Source organism: Heptranchias perlo, unplaced genomic scaffold (genome assembly GCF_035084215.1).
Source record: "Heptranchias perlo isolate sHepPer1 unplaced genomic scaffold, sHepPer1.hap1 HAP1_SCAFFOLD_668, whole genome shotgun sequence".
Taxonomy (NCBI): domain Eukaryota; kingdom Metazoa; phylum Chordata; class Chondrichthyes; order Hexanchiformes; family Hexanchidae; genus Heptranchias; species Heptranchias perlo.
Window position 1 is genome coordinate 35,751 of NW_027139697.1, and position 16,630 is coordinate 52,380.

General features: G+C 44.2%; 1 protein-coding gene across 1 annotated transcript in view; it reads right to left on the reverse strand.

Moving 5' to 3' along the window:
* Nucleotides 1–16,630, reverse strand: part of LOC137318230 (serine/threonine-protein kinase MRCK alpha-like) — a gene marked incomplete at its 3' end in the record, with an annotated part of 94,541 nt that overhangs the window by 33,978 nt on the left and 43,933 nt on the right. The window contains exons 2-5 of the mRNA XM_067981161.1: nt 14,952–15,045; nt 14,119–14,148; nt 7,322–7,522; nt 1,243–1,491 (exon numbers count right to left, since the gene is read on the reverse strand). Of these exons, the coding sequence (XP_067837262.1) occupies nt 1,243–1,491; nt 7,322–7,522; nt 14,119–14,148; nt 14,952–15,045 (574 nt within the window). The remainder of the gene's footprint in view (nt 1–1,242; nt 1,492–7,321; nt 7,523–14,118; nt 14,149–14,951; nt 15,046–16,630) is intronic.

Consider the following 16,630-nt stretch of genomic DNA (forward strand, 5'->3'; position numbering starts at 1 on the left):
GGGCGGAGAGCGTCGGAGAGGGTCGGAGAGCGTCGGAGAGCGTCGGAGAGGGGCGGAGAGCGTCGGAGAGGGGCGGAGAGCGTCGGAGAGCGTCGGAGAGGGGCGGAGAGCGTCGGAGAGGGGCGGAGAGGGGCGGAGAGCGTCGGAGAGGGGCGGAGAGCGTCGGAGAGGGGCGGAGAGGGGCGGAGAGGGGCGGAGAGCGTCGGAGAGGGGCGGAGAGCGTCGGAGAGGGGCGGAGAGCGTCGGAGAGGGGCGGAGAGCGTCGGCGAGGGGCAGAGTGTGTCAGTGAGGGGCAGAGAGCGTCAGCGAGGGGCAGAGTGTGTCAGTGAGGGGCAGAGAGCGTCAGCGAGAAAGGGGAGGGAAAAGTAAGCAACATATTTCAAAACCAAGTACCAGAAAAATTCTACTTTGACAATATGGTTCGTAACTTATTCAGAAAATTTAAGCCAATTAGGATTCTAATGCACAGCTGATCTGTCAGTGTGGTCTCCAGAAAGTTTAAACAAGCGATGGACTGAACAGTATCACATAGAAAGAGAGTCAGTGCTGGAAAATATATTGTGCGAATGAGTCTTCAGCAACCATTTACTTTATTAAGAGACGCTTTAGGGCTTAAACGAGAAGTTAAGTGCATGGTTAAGTATTTCCAATGTAAAATACCCAGTATATAAATTTAGTCAGCCTTCCATTTGGTTCTTCAATCCTAAAGTTTCATGGACACCTTTATTTACTCTCAAACACTCCAAGATTTGTCAGCTGACATTAGGTGCAGCATTCATGCTGGGGTTAACTTGGATATTGTTGGGGAGATGAAGAGCAGGGAAAAACTTCAGAACCTGCACTTAACTTGTCCTTTAAGAAGCTGGCGAGACAGATATGCAGTAGAATGATGCGACAAAACAGAAAATGTTGGAAATGTACAAAACGTTCACTGACACTGAAAAGATAAAACGTTTTTTTCTTTCAGATGCTGATGGATCTGCTGTGTACTTCGAGCATGTTCTATTTTTATTTCAGAATTTCAGCTTCTGCAGATTTTTTTTTACTCTTCTACAGAATGACAAATTCATTTTATTTTTTAATCTCACTGTTGTATAGAAAATTCGGAGGGTAAACTTGCAAGAAGACTGACTGTCAGAGACGTGGGCTCACTTTAGAAGGAGCTGATTCTTCCAGATTCCATCCCCACCAGCCAATCTAAAGTCCATCCCTCCACACACAGACCCGCGTGAACAAACTTACAGAATTTTTCAAACAGTCGTCATCTACGTCAAAGTTTGACGTGTCTGTGGGGCTGCTGACTTCGGGGATGTAAGGTGCTTCACAGTTTCTGATGTTGTCCCAGTCAATGCCGGCAAAGAATGGGTGCTTCTTAAAGTCTTCGATCCCGTTTTGACCCAGCCGGTGCTCCCTGCTGCAGATAAGCCTCCGGATGAGGTCCTTGGCATTTTCGGAGACATCAGTGATTTGTATCGGGAACTGGAATCGTTCCTGGTTGCGGAGGAGTTAAACACGGAAGTTAATCACACGGTTTGAAACAAGAGGCTTCCAGGAACCAGTTGTTAAAGCATTATAAAATAGCCAGGCCTAAAACACGGTTGACATCGGCTTCCTGATACATGTGTGACACTTGTTGACATGTTTCTCCAAATTTTCTGGGGTAACACTCAGGAGGTGCTAAAAGTCCAGTTCCAACCTGAAAGCACAGGCTGCAGGCTAGAACATTCACCCTCCACATCTCTGCTCATCCTTCCCGTGGCTTCCATGACCTCTAAGTTGGCAAACCACAACCAGCATCATGTACCAAGCAACAGGCCCCAAGGATTGTCACGCACAGCATCACAGCCAGAAACAGAGAATTTTGAAACACAAGGTAAACAAATGAATAAAATGAATATATTAACATATCTACACACACCCCTTTAGTTTCAACTTATTTTTCACTGGAATTATTGTGTGGCAGACTGAAGAGGTGGAGGCTGACAGGAAGTGAGGAAGAGGGAATGAAGGGGTTAGAGGGAAGGGAGGTGACAGGGAGCAAACAAGGGGGGATGTAAAGGGAAAATGGGTAATGCAGACACTGGAAGTGAGGGGTGGTGTGAAGGGAAGAGGATAGTGGGAAAAAGTTTGTGTAAGGGAAGTGATGGGAGCAAAGAGATGGTGGGATAAGTAAGAGGGACAGAGTTGGGGGGATGGGAAGGCAGCTGCCGAGGGCTGCAGGCTGAACTTTTCCTGTAAATCGTCACTGGAAGATGCATCAAATGCAACCTGCACATGCACCTCACCACTTTCCACCCGAAAGGATAGAAAAAACAAAGAGAAGAGGGCAGAGAGAAAAGTAAAAGAGGACAGAGAAGCAGAAAAATGAAACAGAAGTAGACAGAGAGAAGCAGAAAAGAGAAAGAGAAGCAGACGAAATTAAAAAGCAGAACCACAAAGGTGATAATCTCTGGATTATTACCTGAGCCACGAGCAAATTGGCACAGGTAAATCAGATCAGAGAGATGAATGCATGGCTCAAAGATTGGTGTGGGAGAAGTGGGTTTCGATTCATGGGGCACTGGCACCAGTACTGGGGAAAGAGGGAGCTGTTCTGCTGGGACGGGCTTCACCTGAACCATGCTGGGACCAGTGTTCTGGCAAACTGAATAACTAGGGCGGTAGAGAAGGCTTTAAACTAAATAGAGGGGGGGGGGGGAGGGCTCAGGTGGGGCGAAATTTAGATTGATAAAGAGAAAGGACATGGAAGTAGTACAGGAAAGTGATGGGGGTAATGATAAACAGACTGTGTCAGGAAGGGACAGAGCGTACAAACATAAGAGTGCACTGGCAAATGGGGCCGGGGTAGGAAAGAATGGTAAAAAGACAAAATTAAAGGTTCTTTATCTGAATGCGCACAGCATTCGTAATAAGATAGATGAATTGACGGCACAAATAGAAACAAATGGGTATGATCTCGTGGCCATTACAGAGACGTGGTTGCAAGGTGACCAAGGTTGAGAGCTAAATATTCAAGGTTATTTAACATTTCGGAAGCATAGGAAAAAGATAAAGGTGGTGGGGTAGCTGTGTTAATAAAGGATGCGATTAGTATAATAGTGAGAAATGATCTTGACTCAGAAGATCAAGATGTCGAATCAATTTGGGTGGAGGTAAGAAACAGCAAGGGAAAGAAATCACTGGTGGGACGAGTATATAGGCCCCCTAACAGCAGCTACACTGTAAGGCAAAGTATTAATCAGGAAATAAGGGGGGCTTGTAAAACAGGTAATGCAATAATCATAGGCGATTTTAACTTTCACATAGATTGGACAAATCAAATTGGCAAAAATAGCCCTGAGGAGGAGTTCATAGAGTGTATTAGGGACTGTTTCTTAGACCAATACGTCAGGGAACCAACCAGGGAACAGGCCATTTTGGATCTGGTAATGCGTAACGAAACAGGATTAATTAATGATCTTAAAGTAAAGGATCCCTTGGGAAGCAGTGATCATAACATGATAGAATTTCACATCCAGTTTGAGAGCGAGGATCTTGGGTCTGAAACTACTGTATTAAACTTAAATAAGGGCAATTATAAAGGAATGAGGGCGGAATTGGCTAAAGTGGACTGGGTGAGCAGATTAGATGGTATGATGGTGGATAAACAATGGCAAACATTTAAAAAGATATTTTATGACTCGCAACAAAAATATATCCCTGTGAGGAGGAAAGACTCCACAAAAAGGGTGAACCAACCATGGCTAACTAAGGAAGTCAAGGATGGTATCAGGTTAAAAGAAAAAACATAAAACATACAACATGGCAAAGATTACTGGTGAGCCCGAAGATTGGGAAAACTTTAAAAACCAGCAAAGGATGACTAAAAGAATAATAAAGAGGGAGAAAATAAATTATGAGAGCAAACTAGCAAAAAATATAAATACTGACAGTAAAAGCTTCTACAAGTATATAAAAAGGAAGAGGGTCGCTACAGTAAACACTGGTCCCTTAGAGGATGAGATTGAGGAAATAATAATGGAAAACAAGGAAATGGCAGAGGAATTGAACAGATATTTTGTATCTGTCTTCACAGTAGAAGACACTAATAATATACCAATAATAGTAGAAAATCAAGGGGCAAAGGAGGAACTAAAAACAATCACTATCACAAGAGAAAAAGTACTAGGTAAACTAATGGGTCTAAAGGCTGACAAGTCCCCTGGACCTGATGGCTTGCATCAGAGGGTCTTAAAGGAAGTGGCTGCAGAGATAGTGAATGCATTGGTTGTAATCTTCCAGAATTCACTAGATTCTGGAAAGGTCCCAGCGGATTGGAAAACCGCAAACGTAACACCCCTAATCAAGAAGGGAGTGAGACAGAAAGCAGGTAACTATAGACCTGTTAGCCTAATCTGTCATTGGGAAAATGCTAGAATCCATTATTAAGGAAGTAGTAGCAGGACATTTGGAGACTTATAATACAATCAAGGAGAGTCAACATGGTTTTATGAAGGGGAAATCGTGTCTGACAAATTTATTGGAGTTCTTTGAGGAAGTAACGGGCAGGGTGGATAAAGGGGAACCAATGGATGCAGTATATTTGGATTTCCAAAAGGCATTCGATAAGGTGCCACATAAAAGATTACTGCACAAGATAAGAGCTCATGGTGTTGGGGGGAACATGCTGGCATGGATAGAGGATTAGCTGACTAACAGAAAACATAGAGTCGGAATAAAAGGGTCATTCTCAAAATGGCAATCTGTAACTAGTGGGGTGCCGCAGGGATCAGTGCTGGGGCCTCAACTATTTACAATATATATCAATGACTTGGATGAAGGAACAGAGTATCTTGTAGCCAAATTTGCTGATGATACAAAGATAGGCGGAAAAGCAAGTTGCGATGAGGACACAAAGTGTCTGCAAAGGGATATTGACTGGTTAAGCGAATGGGCAAAAATTTGGCAGATGGAATATTACGTGGGAAAAGGTGAGGTCATCCACTTTGGGAGGAAAAATAAAAAAGCAAAATATTATTTGAATGGAGAAATATCACAAAATGCTGTGGTACAGAGGGATCTGGGTGTCCTCGTACATGAAACACAAAAAGTCAACATACAGGTGCAGCAGGTAATCCGGAAGGCAAACGGAATATTGACCTTTATTTCTAGGGGGATGGAGGAGAAAAGCAGGGAAGTCATGCTACAACTGTACAGGGTGCTGGTGAGACCACACCTGGAGTGCTGCGTACAGTTCTGGTGCCCTTATTTAAAGAAGGACATACTTGCATTGGAGACAGTTCAGAGAAGGTTCACTAGGTTGATTCCGGGTATGGAAGGGTTGTCTTATGAGGAAAGATTGAACAGGTTGGGTCTATACTCATTGGAGTTTAGAAGAATGAGAGGAGATCTTATTGAAACATACAAGATGCTGAGGGGACTCGATAGGGTAGATGCTGAGAGGATGTTACCCCTCATGGGGGAATCTAAAACTAGGGGGCATATTCTCAGAATAAGGGGTCACCCGTTTAAGACGGAAATGAGGAAGAAATTCTTCTCCCAGAGGGTCGTGAATCTTTGGAATTCTTTACCCCAAAAAGCTGTGGAGGCTGAGTCATTGAATACATTCAAGGCTGAGTTAGACAAATTTCTGATCAGCAAGAGAGTCAAAGGATATGGGGAAAAGGCAGGAAAGTGGAGTTGAGGTAAAAATCAGATCATCCATGATCTCATTAAATGGCAGATCAGGAGAGGAAGAGCCAAAAAGGAGAGAAAGAGAAGCAGGAGACAGCACAGGGAGAAGGAGAAAAGAACACAAGAAATAGGAGCAGGAGTAGGCCATATGGCCCCGCGAGCCTGCTCCACCATTCAATAAGATCATGGCTGATCTTCTACCTCAACTCCACTTTCCCACCCGATCCCCATATCCCTTGATTCCCTTGGTGTCCAAAAATCTATCGATCTCAGTCTTGAATATACTCGATGACTCAGCATCCACAACCCTCTGGGGTAGAGAATTCCAAAGTTTCACAACTCTCTGAGTGAAGAAATTTCTCTTCATCTGAGTCCTAAATGGCCGACCCCTTATCTTGAGACTATGACCCCTAGTTCTAGACTCTCCAACCAGGGGAAACAGCCTCTCAGCATCTACCCTATCAAGCCTTCTAAGAATTTTATACGTTTTAATGAGATCACCTCTCATTCTTCTAAACTCCAGAGAATCTAGGCCCATTTTACTCAATCTCTCCTCATAGGACAGCCCTCTCATCCCAGGAATTAATCTAGTGAACCTTCATTGCACTGTCTCTAAGGCAAGTATATCCTTCCTTAGGTAAGGAGACCAAAACTGTACGCAGTGGAGGGAAGCAGAAAACAAGAGAGACAGAGAATATTCAGCAACACAAAGATAACAGGGACTAGTAAGAGAGGCCGGACGCTCTGGCTTAGCATGAGCAGTGGCACAGGAGATGCATTTGTGATAATGTATCAAAAGTCTTCCGAATAAACATTCTGTAAAAGGACGGCATCTGTCACACCTTTTTCACCTTCCTCAATGACTTTTAATCAGTTAAATTTATTGCAACTTCCCCAAAATTTACTCTACTCTAACCAATTTTTTAAAATTATTTCCGATTGGCTGATTCAATTACATTATCAATTCCCAGCCCTCACTCCTACTTTCCCAACAGCTACAGCAGACCATGGGGAAGTATGTTAAAATAAACTAAAAACAATGCAACAGTTCCACACTAGGTGTAACTGGAGGAATGTTTAAACTGTTTAAAGAATGATTTTTACAATTATTTACACTTTCAACCTCCTGAACTTAGGAGTTGCAAAGCCGTGGTGTGTTTTAGCTCCCTCTCTCTGAAAACATACCAGTTTCCATGCTATCTCCAACTTGTTAATTGACCAATCAATCAAACAAACCCAGGGCTCTTTTCACTAGCCTGTCCTATCACTGAACCCACCATTCACTTCAAGAACTACAAGCCATAAAGAAGTCGACACCAACACACCACTTTACATGGCATAATGTTCCCATCCTTATGAAGTAGCATATCTATTAAAGGGACAGACAGACACCATTTTACATGGCCAAATGTTCCCTTCCTCATAAAGCAGCACATCCATTTAAAGGATACACAGACACACCATTTGACATGGCATGATAGTCCTGTCCATATAAAGCAGCACATTCTCCGACTTACGGGAGATTCATTAAATCTTCGGTTACAAGTGAATCTGTTAGGAACTAAATGTGATTACAGCCATATTGACATCGGACAGGAGAATACATGAAAAACATGCTAGAATGGAGAGAGAATAGAGAGGCACTCACTTTGTGGTTCATGATTTTCCCGTAAGTCTCTACTAAAGATTCAGCGTAAAAAGGAGTCTCCCCGAAAAGCATTTCATACATGCAAACGCCTAGTGACCACCAATCACATTCTGGCCCGTACTTTCCTTTGCCGTCTTCCATGGCCTGCAGGATTTCAGGGGAAATATAGTCAGGGGTCCCCACTGCCACAGAAGACTGGACCTGTGTCAGAAAAATAAGCATTAGATATCTTGGAATCACACTGAAGCTCGATCACCAAAAACAAGTCAAGAATCAATACCGCACCCACCCCCCCCAACTCACCGCGCGCACACACACACGCACGCACACGTTTGCTTAATGTCAGGTTCCACATGTACGCTGACCACACCCAGCTTTAACTCACAACCACCTCCCTCGACCCTTCCTCTTTTTCTCATTTGACACATTGCTTGTCCGACATCCAGTACTAGATGAGCAAAAATTTCCTCCAACTAAATATCGGGAAGACAACATCCATTGTCTTTGGTCCCAGCAGCAAACTCCGTTTCCTAGCCACCGACTCCATCCCTCTCCCTGGCCACTGTGTGAGGCTGAACCAGACTGTTCGCCACCATGGCGTCCTATTTGACCCTGAGATGAACTTTCGACCACCTATCCGCTCCATCACCCAGACTGCTTATTTCCACCTCCGTGATGTCGCCTGTCTCCGCCCCTGCCTCAGCCCATCTGCTGTTGAAACACTCATCCATACCTTTGTTACCTCTACACTTGACTATTCCAATGCTCTCCTGGCAGGCCTCTCAACTTCCACCCTCCATAAACTTGAGCTCATTCAAAACTCTGCTGCCCGTATCCTAACTTGCACTAAGTCCCATTCACCCATCACCCTGTGCTCACTGACCTATATTGGCTCCCAGTCCGGCAACGCCTCAATTTTAAAATTCTCATCCTGGTTTTCAATCACTTCATGGCCTCACCACTACCTATCTCTGTAATCTCCTCCAGCCCTACAACCCTCCAAGATCTCTGCGCTCCTCCAATTCTTGCCTTTTGAGCATCCCCGATTTTAATCGCTCCACCATTGGTGGTCGTGCCTTCAGCTCCAGAGGCCCTAAGCTCTGGAATTCCCTCCCTAAACTTCTCAATGCACAAGTAACTTCTGATGGACCAGTTCTGATGAAAGGTCATTGACCTAAAACATTAATTCCGTTTCTCTTTCCACAAAAGCTGCCTGACCTGCTGAGTGTTACCAGCATTTTCTTTTTTTATTGCACGAATAACTTCTCAGATTTTAATCCCCGCTCCCCAGCAACCACCTCCCTAGTCGGCACTATCCAAGATCAGCTGTTCACTGTGAAGAGTCTGGGTCTGCGTCATGCTGGTTAGACAATTTTTATTCTTTGGCCAGCAGTAATTCCTCCCTTTGGCAATGGGATAATTCACCCTCACCTGCGAATCGTGGCCTAGCAGTAACTACTAACTGCTGCATTTCAAAGCAGATTCCAATAAGAAAGTATTTATATAGCACCTTTCACAATGTTCCAAAGCACTTTACAGCTAATGAAGTACTTTTGCAGTGTAGTCACTGTTGTAATATAAGAACATAAGAAATAGGGGCAGGAGTAGGCCTTCCAGCCCCTCGAGCCTGCTCTGCCATTCAACAAGATCATGGCTGATCTTCTACCTCAACGCCATATTACTGCACCATCCCCATATCCCTTGATGCCTTTAATATCTAGAAATCTATCAATCTCTGTTTTGAATGTACTCAGTGACTGAGCCTCCACAGCCCTCTGAGGTAAAGAATTCCAAAGATTCACCACCCTCTGAGTGAAGAAATTTCTCCTCAACTCACTCCTAAATGGCCTACCCTTATTCTGAGACTGTGACCCCTGGTTCTAGACTCCCCATCCAGGGGAAACATCCTCCCTGCATCTACCCTGTCGAGCCCTGTAAGAATTTTGTATGTTTCAATGAGATCACCTCTCATTCTTCTAAACTCTAGAGAATACAGGCCTTATCTACTTAATCTCTCCTCATGTAATGTAGGAAATGCGGCAGCCAATTTGCACACAGCAAAATCCCATAAACAGCAATGTGATAATGACCAGATAATTTGTTTTTATGTGTTGGGTAAGAGATAAATACTGGCAGGGACATCTCGGAGAACTCCCCTGCTCTTCTTTGAAATAGTGCCATGGGATCTTTTACCTCCACCTGAGAGGTCAGACAGTTTAACGTCTCATATGAAAGACGGCACCTCCAACAGTGCAGCACTCCCTCAGTAATGCACTGGGGTGTCAGCCTGGATTTTGTGCTCAAGTCTCTGGAGTGGGACTTGAACCCACAAACTTCTGACTCAGAGACGAGACCACAAAGAGAATGTGAAAAAGAATTATATACAGGATATATAGTGTTAGCAATTTGCATGCGATGCTTATCCAACCCAGACACTTGTGCATTAACGGCTATCATGTTTCAGGATTTTGTTCATCATATTTTTTACATAAAATATTTGGAAAAAAAGTTACTTAAAAAGTTCTATTTTACAGGCATAGTACATTATTGCAAATGAAAGGTACTTAAGATGCTAATGAGCTAACCTTGATGTTTCCTAATCAATTGTAAATAGTAAGTAATTTGGTGGCTCATCTCTGAAATTGCTAAACACTTTTCACCCATTGTGTTGGAAGGTTTTTGATCTCTTTTTAGCTGTACAGTCAGGAATAAAACTGGGTGTCAGAGACCTTAAAAAGGCAGTCTAGCTTTTGCAACAGAGAAACTGCTGAGGTCAAAAGGCCTCAGAAAAGGTAGACTCAAAAGGTAAGTGTCTGTTTAAGTCAAGCAAATGACTCACTGAAGTGGGGCAGTGTAGCATATGCATTATTTTAATGTTATTTCAGAGCTAAGTTGTATCGATTGAACCAAGTAAATTTGATCATAGCTACTGTTCTGTACGTTCACCTTGCTGCGGAGTAAAGCAGATTAACATTTCAAAGCAAGCCTCACTTCATCTAGCGTTAACTTGGATTGTTTTGGCGAGATTGAAGAAATACGCATGCAAAATACACAGATATCTGATTCAGGTCACAAGGGGTTACACTCCCAAGTCACACCATCATACAAATAGATATGGGCAGTGCGCATCACCTCCGGTAAAAGCAAGGTGCTCAGACTGCTTAGGGGAGCAACTAACACCAATGAACCTGAAAAGGTATACGGCAGACCTGAGTTCATAGCAGGGGCCCTGAATTCAGTTATTTGATAAGATCATATAAGCGTTCTCCAAGGCAGCCTTCGAAACACACGACAACGCAAAATTGTCGAGCAGAAATTGATAGCCAAGTTCCGCACCCATGAGGACGGACTCAACCAGGATCTTGGGTTCATGTCACGCTACATGGAACCCCACCAGCGAAAAAAAAGTTATCTGTTTTTAATACAACTGGTCATTCTCTCTCTCTGTCTTTGTGATCTGACCCCTTGTGTATTCAGTATTCTGGGATGTAATGTTTCCCTGGCTAACCTGTCTGAACACCATCCACTCCTTTGATTGCTGTGATTGTCTCTCTGCCGAGGTGTGATAGGGGGCAGTTGGAAAGACTCTCTGTAATCACCAGGCATTGTTCTCTGACTATATATGCGGTGCCTTTATGGAACCCTTCACTCACCTGACGAAGGAGCAAAGCTCCGAAAGCTTGTGATTTCAAATAAAGCTGTTGGACTATAACCTGGTGTTGTGCAACTCCTTACATTTGTCCACCCTAGTCCATCATCGGCATCTCCACATCATATTAAATCCAATGCTTTTTCTGTTTTAATCATGGTTCACTTTTTTGGAGGAGATGGGGGGGGGGGGAAGGGGGATTAGAATTTGTATCAATGTTTTTCCCCCTCTTATGACTGCAGGTCACTCCAGTGGTCGCAGGTGATTGTATATATTTCTGTCCTAAAGCCTGCACTATTCATCACCCATTAGTGACCCAGTCATGCAACAAATGCCATTGTGCTTACGGAGCAAGTAGCTTTGTGGTTTTTCTTCTAGCTGCAGGGTATTTCAGTGTTCGGCGATGACCCTGCCATGTTTCTGTCCTAAAGCCTGTATCATTAATCAGAAATGCATGACCCAGATTCACACAGAAATCATGTCAGGATGTGTTAACTGCATGTTCTTAAACAGCGAGAAGTTAGCAGTTTGTTTCAGTGGCGCTGTGCTGCTGGGAGGTTTTCATAATAAGGCAACCGACTTACCTAAAATTTAATTTTCACAGTGACTCACTAACATAATCCAGGCGCAGTGTTCGCCCCACGTGGGCCTACCTTGATGAAAGCATTCCATTTATACTGATTTATTAAACCCTCCCCACATGAAAGCACCAACTCCTTGCTGGAATATGGGTTCATAGGCCCTCTGGTAAGTTCACCCAACTGACCATTCTGTACAATTGAGCCAAAAGAGTGACTGTCAACAGGCAAATTGGCCATCACAGTCAAGCCACTATTAACGTGGTTTACTTCAATTTACAGTGCCAGCCTTGGCTTTTTTTAAAATTCGTTCATGGGATGTGGGCGTCGCTGGCGAGGCCGGCATTTATTGCCCATCCCTAATTGCCCTTGAGAATTAGGCTCAGTGTAGAATTTTTGCCTCTGAGTCAGAAGGTTGAGATTTCAAGCCTCCACTTGAACACAGGCTGGCATTTCAGTGCAGTACTGAAAGAGTGTTGCACTGTCAGAGGTCCCATCTTTCCAATGAGGCATTAGACCGACTCCCTGTCTGCCTGTTCAAGTGACGTAAAAGATACCATGGCGTTACTTGAGGAAGAGCAGGGAGTCCTCCAGATGTCCTGGCCAATATTCCTCTTCCAACCAACACCCCCAAAATAGATTAACTGGTTATATATTCAATTGCTGCTTGGGATGTCCTGAGGACGTGAAAGACACTATATAAATGGAAGTTGTTTCTTTGATATTAACAGCATCATATTCTAGGGCTGGTGTGCCCGTTAGTAACAGTTACATGCTGTTTTGGTAGGATATATATACTTCACCCAGCTTCATAACAGCAGCTCTCCAGAAACAGCAGATTTTCCCTCAACTGCCCAAAATCACCTTTCTCAAAATAGTAGATAGTTTTCAAGAAGAGTGCCGGCATTAACATATTACAAAAATCAATAAATATCACATTTAACAATGTATGAACAGGAGTCCACGTTACAGAACGTGTGGCGGATCAGTGACTCATCCATTTCAAGAGCAAAACCTAACATTTTTTAATTCATTCTGGGGATATGGGCGTCGTTGACAAGGCCAGCATTTATTGCCCATCCCTAATTGCCCTTGAGAAGGTGATGGTGAGCCTTCTTCTTGAACCGCTGCAGTCCGTGTGGTGAAGGTGCTCCCACAATGTTGTTAGGTAGGGAGTTCCAGGATTTTGACCCAACGATGATGAACGGCGATATATTTCCAAGTCAGGATGGTGTGCGATTTGGAGGGGAACATGGTGATGGAGGTGACTGTGTTCCCATGCACCTGATGCCCTTGTCCTTCTAGGTGGTGGAGGTCACGGGTTTGAGAGGTGCTGCCGAAGGAGCCTTGGCAACTTACATGGCCAAATTCAAAGTTATATCACCGTAGTCTGCACACAGAAACCACCTGCTATAAAAATCTCTGTGGCTTGAAAGAAAAGTGCCAGTCCTATTATGGTCCAATAAGTCGCAGTGAAATATGTCAAAATACCGTTTTGCCTCTGTCCATTCAAGTTGGGTACAAGACTCAGAGGGAAGAGGAGAATCCAGTAGCAACAAGCACTCTGAGCAGAAATAACTCAGCGGACAGTGAGCAAAAGCATCTCAAAACCAGCAAAAACATGCAACTTTGTGGCTCAGGATACAGTGTGGGAATTGAAGGGCACACTTGTATTTTAGTACTTAAAAATAACATTTCTCTTTCAGTGTTCAACTGAAGAATCTTCACCACCACAAATTAACTGCTGGTGCTGATCCCGATTAAGATAATATTTGCTTGTGCTACAGAAGCTGTGATATGCTTTCCAATTTGCAACAATGGGATAAGCACCAAGTCTCTATATCTGTACACATGTATCAGTATACAGAGGTGAAGTTTTCTATGAAATATTAGAAGAAAAATGAATTATTAAAAGGCTTCACTGAGAATTTAGTACGTGATGAATTATACGAATAGTGTGCAGCAGACACATGTTGCTGGCAAAATGCAGCTTGTGTACCCAGCCGTGTCAGGGCAGTACTGCTGAAAAAGGTGTGTGTGCACATGCATGTGCAAGAGGGAATGAACATCAGTGCTGGTGAAGTACATAGTAAGCTTGCGTGCAAGGGTACACCTCAAGAGTGTAGAGCCAGCAAAGTGTAAGGCGTCCATGTCAGGTCTAAGGTGCTTTTAAAGGGCAGAGTGCATGAAGTCTGTGTGTTCCTCTGTCCGTCTGTCTCAGTTGTAGTGCTGGTCCAACCACGCATGTCCAGTCTGTAGTCCTGGTAAAAGGCTGTGTGAGCACGGTGTTTAGTCCTGGTAAAGGTGGTGGTGGGGGAGGGTGTGTGTGTGTGTGTGTGTGTGTGTGTGTGTGTGTGTGTGTGTGCGTGCGTGCGTGTGCGTGCGTGATAGAGAGTGAGTGAGTGAGTGAGTGAGTGAGTGAGTGCACAAGCAAACGTGTGGTGGCTGTGGTGCTGGTATATTTCTGCCTTGTGTCTGGGTTGTGGTATTGGTAATGTGCAGCGTGGTCCCCAGTGCTCAGAGTGGAAGGCGCGAGCGTGAGACACACACGTGCTGCCTGCCTGGGTTACCTGATCCTTGCTGAGTAGAGAAATCGTTCGCTGGAATGAAAAAGGAACTTGACGTGAGTATATCACAAAGATAAGTACAGTTGAGAGAGGCCATTTAGCCCAACTAGCTCAACCTGCCAAAGGTAGGCACATTGCTGCCACAAAGGTTATACTTAAACACTGTAAAAAAAAAATTATACATTTTTTATATATATATATATATATATATACACACAGTATTTGTTTAATTGCAGGTGCTACAAGCCCAAATATTAACACACAAACTGAGTGCAACATAACATATAACACTGGTTGAAAACAATAGCTAGTCAGGTATTTAGAATAAGAGGCATTTTATTCTGACAATACCCAGCTGGCTGACTTTTTGAACTGGTGCTTTGTGTAATGTTTCACTCCCTGTGTGTTTTAGTGAGGTATTTTTGTTACTATTATAAATCGAAATGGATAATAAAACAGAGTATGCATTACTTAATCAAAGTGCCACAGTTGGAACGGCCCCACACTTTCTTGGCTGCACGCAGCATTTGACAGCCCTGAGATCGGGGGCCCCGCAGCACGGAGCAAGATCTTGCGGACAGCTGGTGTGGGAAATGGAAAGTCACTCGAATACAATGAGGTGGGGGGAGGGAGGATGATTGGAGGTCGAGAGGAGGGGGAAAACTCTACAGAGGTATGGGTTAAGGCATGTCAGGGAGCTTTACTCTGCATCCAAAACATGTACCCGAACTCAGATATAAAAATGCTGGAAAATATTTTATTCCCAGTGTTCACATCTCTTGTCTTAATAAGTACAAATGCAGCAAAAGTTAATAAAACAGTTTCTCATAACTTACTGTCCCATCTTCCATGAGCTTGAGACAGGAGCCAAAGTCCGCCAGCCGGATGTGCCCGTTCACATCCAGAAGAATGTTGTCTGGTTTGATGTCCCTGCAACAAGAAAAGAACAGGTTTTAAAACAGCACAAGTTTCATCTCCACACCAAGTATCACCCACAGTGATCGGATGTCGTTTCACACAAACAGGTTTTGCCTTAGATTCACCGCTCAATTTCCCTCTCCGACTGCCCCCCCAAAACAAATCGCAGCTAATTTTTTTGTACTTAACATGCTCATTTGATCCACCTCTTTTTAAGACTCACCCTGCTCACAGTTAAGTCTATGCAGATATGGTGCTTGATGTGGGATGCAGGAAGAACGACAGGCAAAACACAGGCTAGATGTAACATTATTTCTGTACTACACACCTCCTGTGGCATTGCTCATAGTAAGTTAGATCATGCCTGCCTCCAGACATTCCTGATCCAAAGTCACTCAACTTATAAGAAATACTCAAGACATGTTAACCCTCAAAGACATCAACAGTTGTACCATGGCAATGGTACTACAAATAAGGATTTCATTTCAGGATGAATTTGTGTCTCAGACATCAGCAACAGCAGGCAAAAGTCCCTCACCCAAACCCAGTGGCAAATCAGATAAAGCTTGGAATTCAACCAATTACTGGATAAATAATTGTGTAGGATGATTACTGAGTACCTTTTAAGAGTTAAGTTACAAGTTCCGTTACATTTTCCAACGGATGACCCTGGCAACCATGTGTGCAGGAAGTGTGTCCAACTGCAGCTACTGGCTAACCGCATTTCGAAGCTGGAGCTGCGGGTGGATTCACTGTGGAGCATCCGCGATGCTGAGATTATCGTGGATAGCACGTTCAGTGAGGTAGTCACACCGCAGGTAAAGATTATGCAGGCAGAAAGGAAATGGGTGACCGCCAGGCAGAGTAAAAGGACTAGGCAGGTAGAGCAGGAGTCCCCTGGGGCCATCTCCCTCTCAAACAGATATTCCGCTTTGGATACTGTTGGGGGAGATGGCTTATCAGGGGAATGCAGCAAGAGCAAGACCGTGGCACCACGAGTGCACAGGAGGGGAGGAAAAAGAATGGGAGAGCAATAGTGATAGGGGATTCTATCGTAAGGGGAACAGATAGGCGTTTCTGCGGCCGCTGACGTGACTCCAGGATGGTATGTTGTCTCCCTGGTGCTAGGGTCAAGGATGTCACAGAACGGCTGCAGGACATTCTGAAGGGGGAGGGTGAACAGCCAGAAGTCGTGGTCCATATCGGTACCAACGACATCAGTAAAAAAAAAGGATGAGGTCCTGCAAGCAGAATATAGGGAGTTAGGAAATAAATTAAAAAGCAGGACCTCTAAGGTAGTAATCTCAGGATTACTCCCAATGCTACATGCTAGAGAGAGCAGAAATAGGAGAACAGACCAGATGAATGCATGGCTTGAGAGATGGTGTAGGAGGGAGGGTTTTAAATTCCTGAGGCATTGGGACCGATTCTGGGAAAGGCGGGACCTGTACAAGCTGGACGGGTTGCACCCAAGCAGAACCGGGACCAATAGCCTCGCGGGGGCATTTGCTAGTTCAGTTGGGGAGGGTTTAAACTAGTATGGCAGAGAGATGGGAACCAAAGGGATAGGATAAATTCAGACCAGGAAACGGGAAGC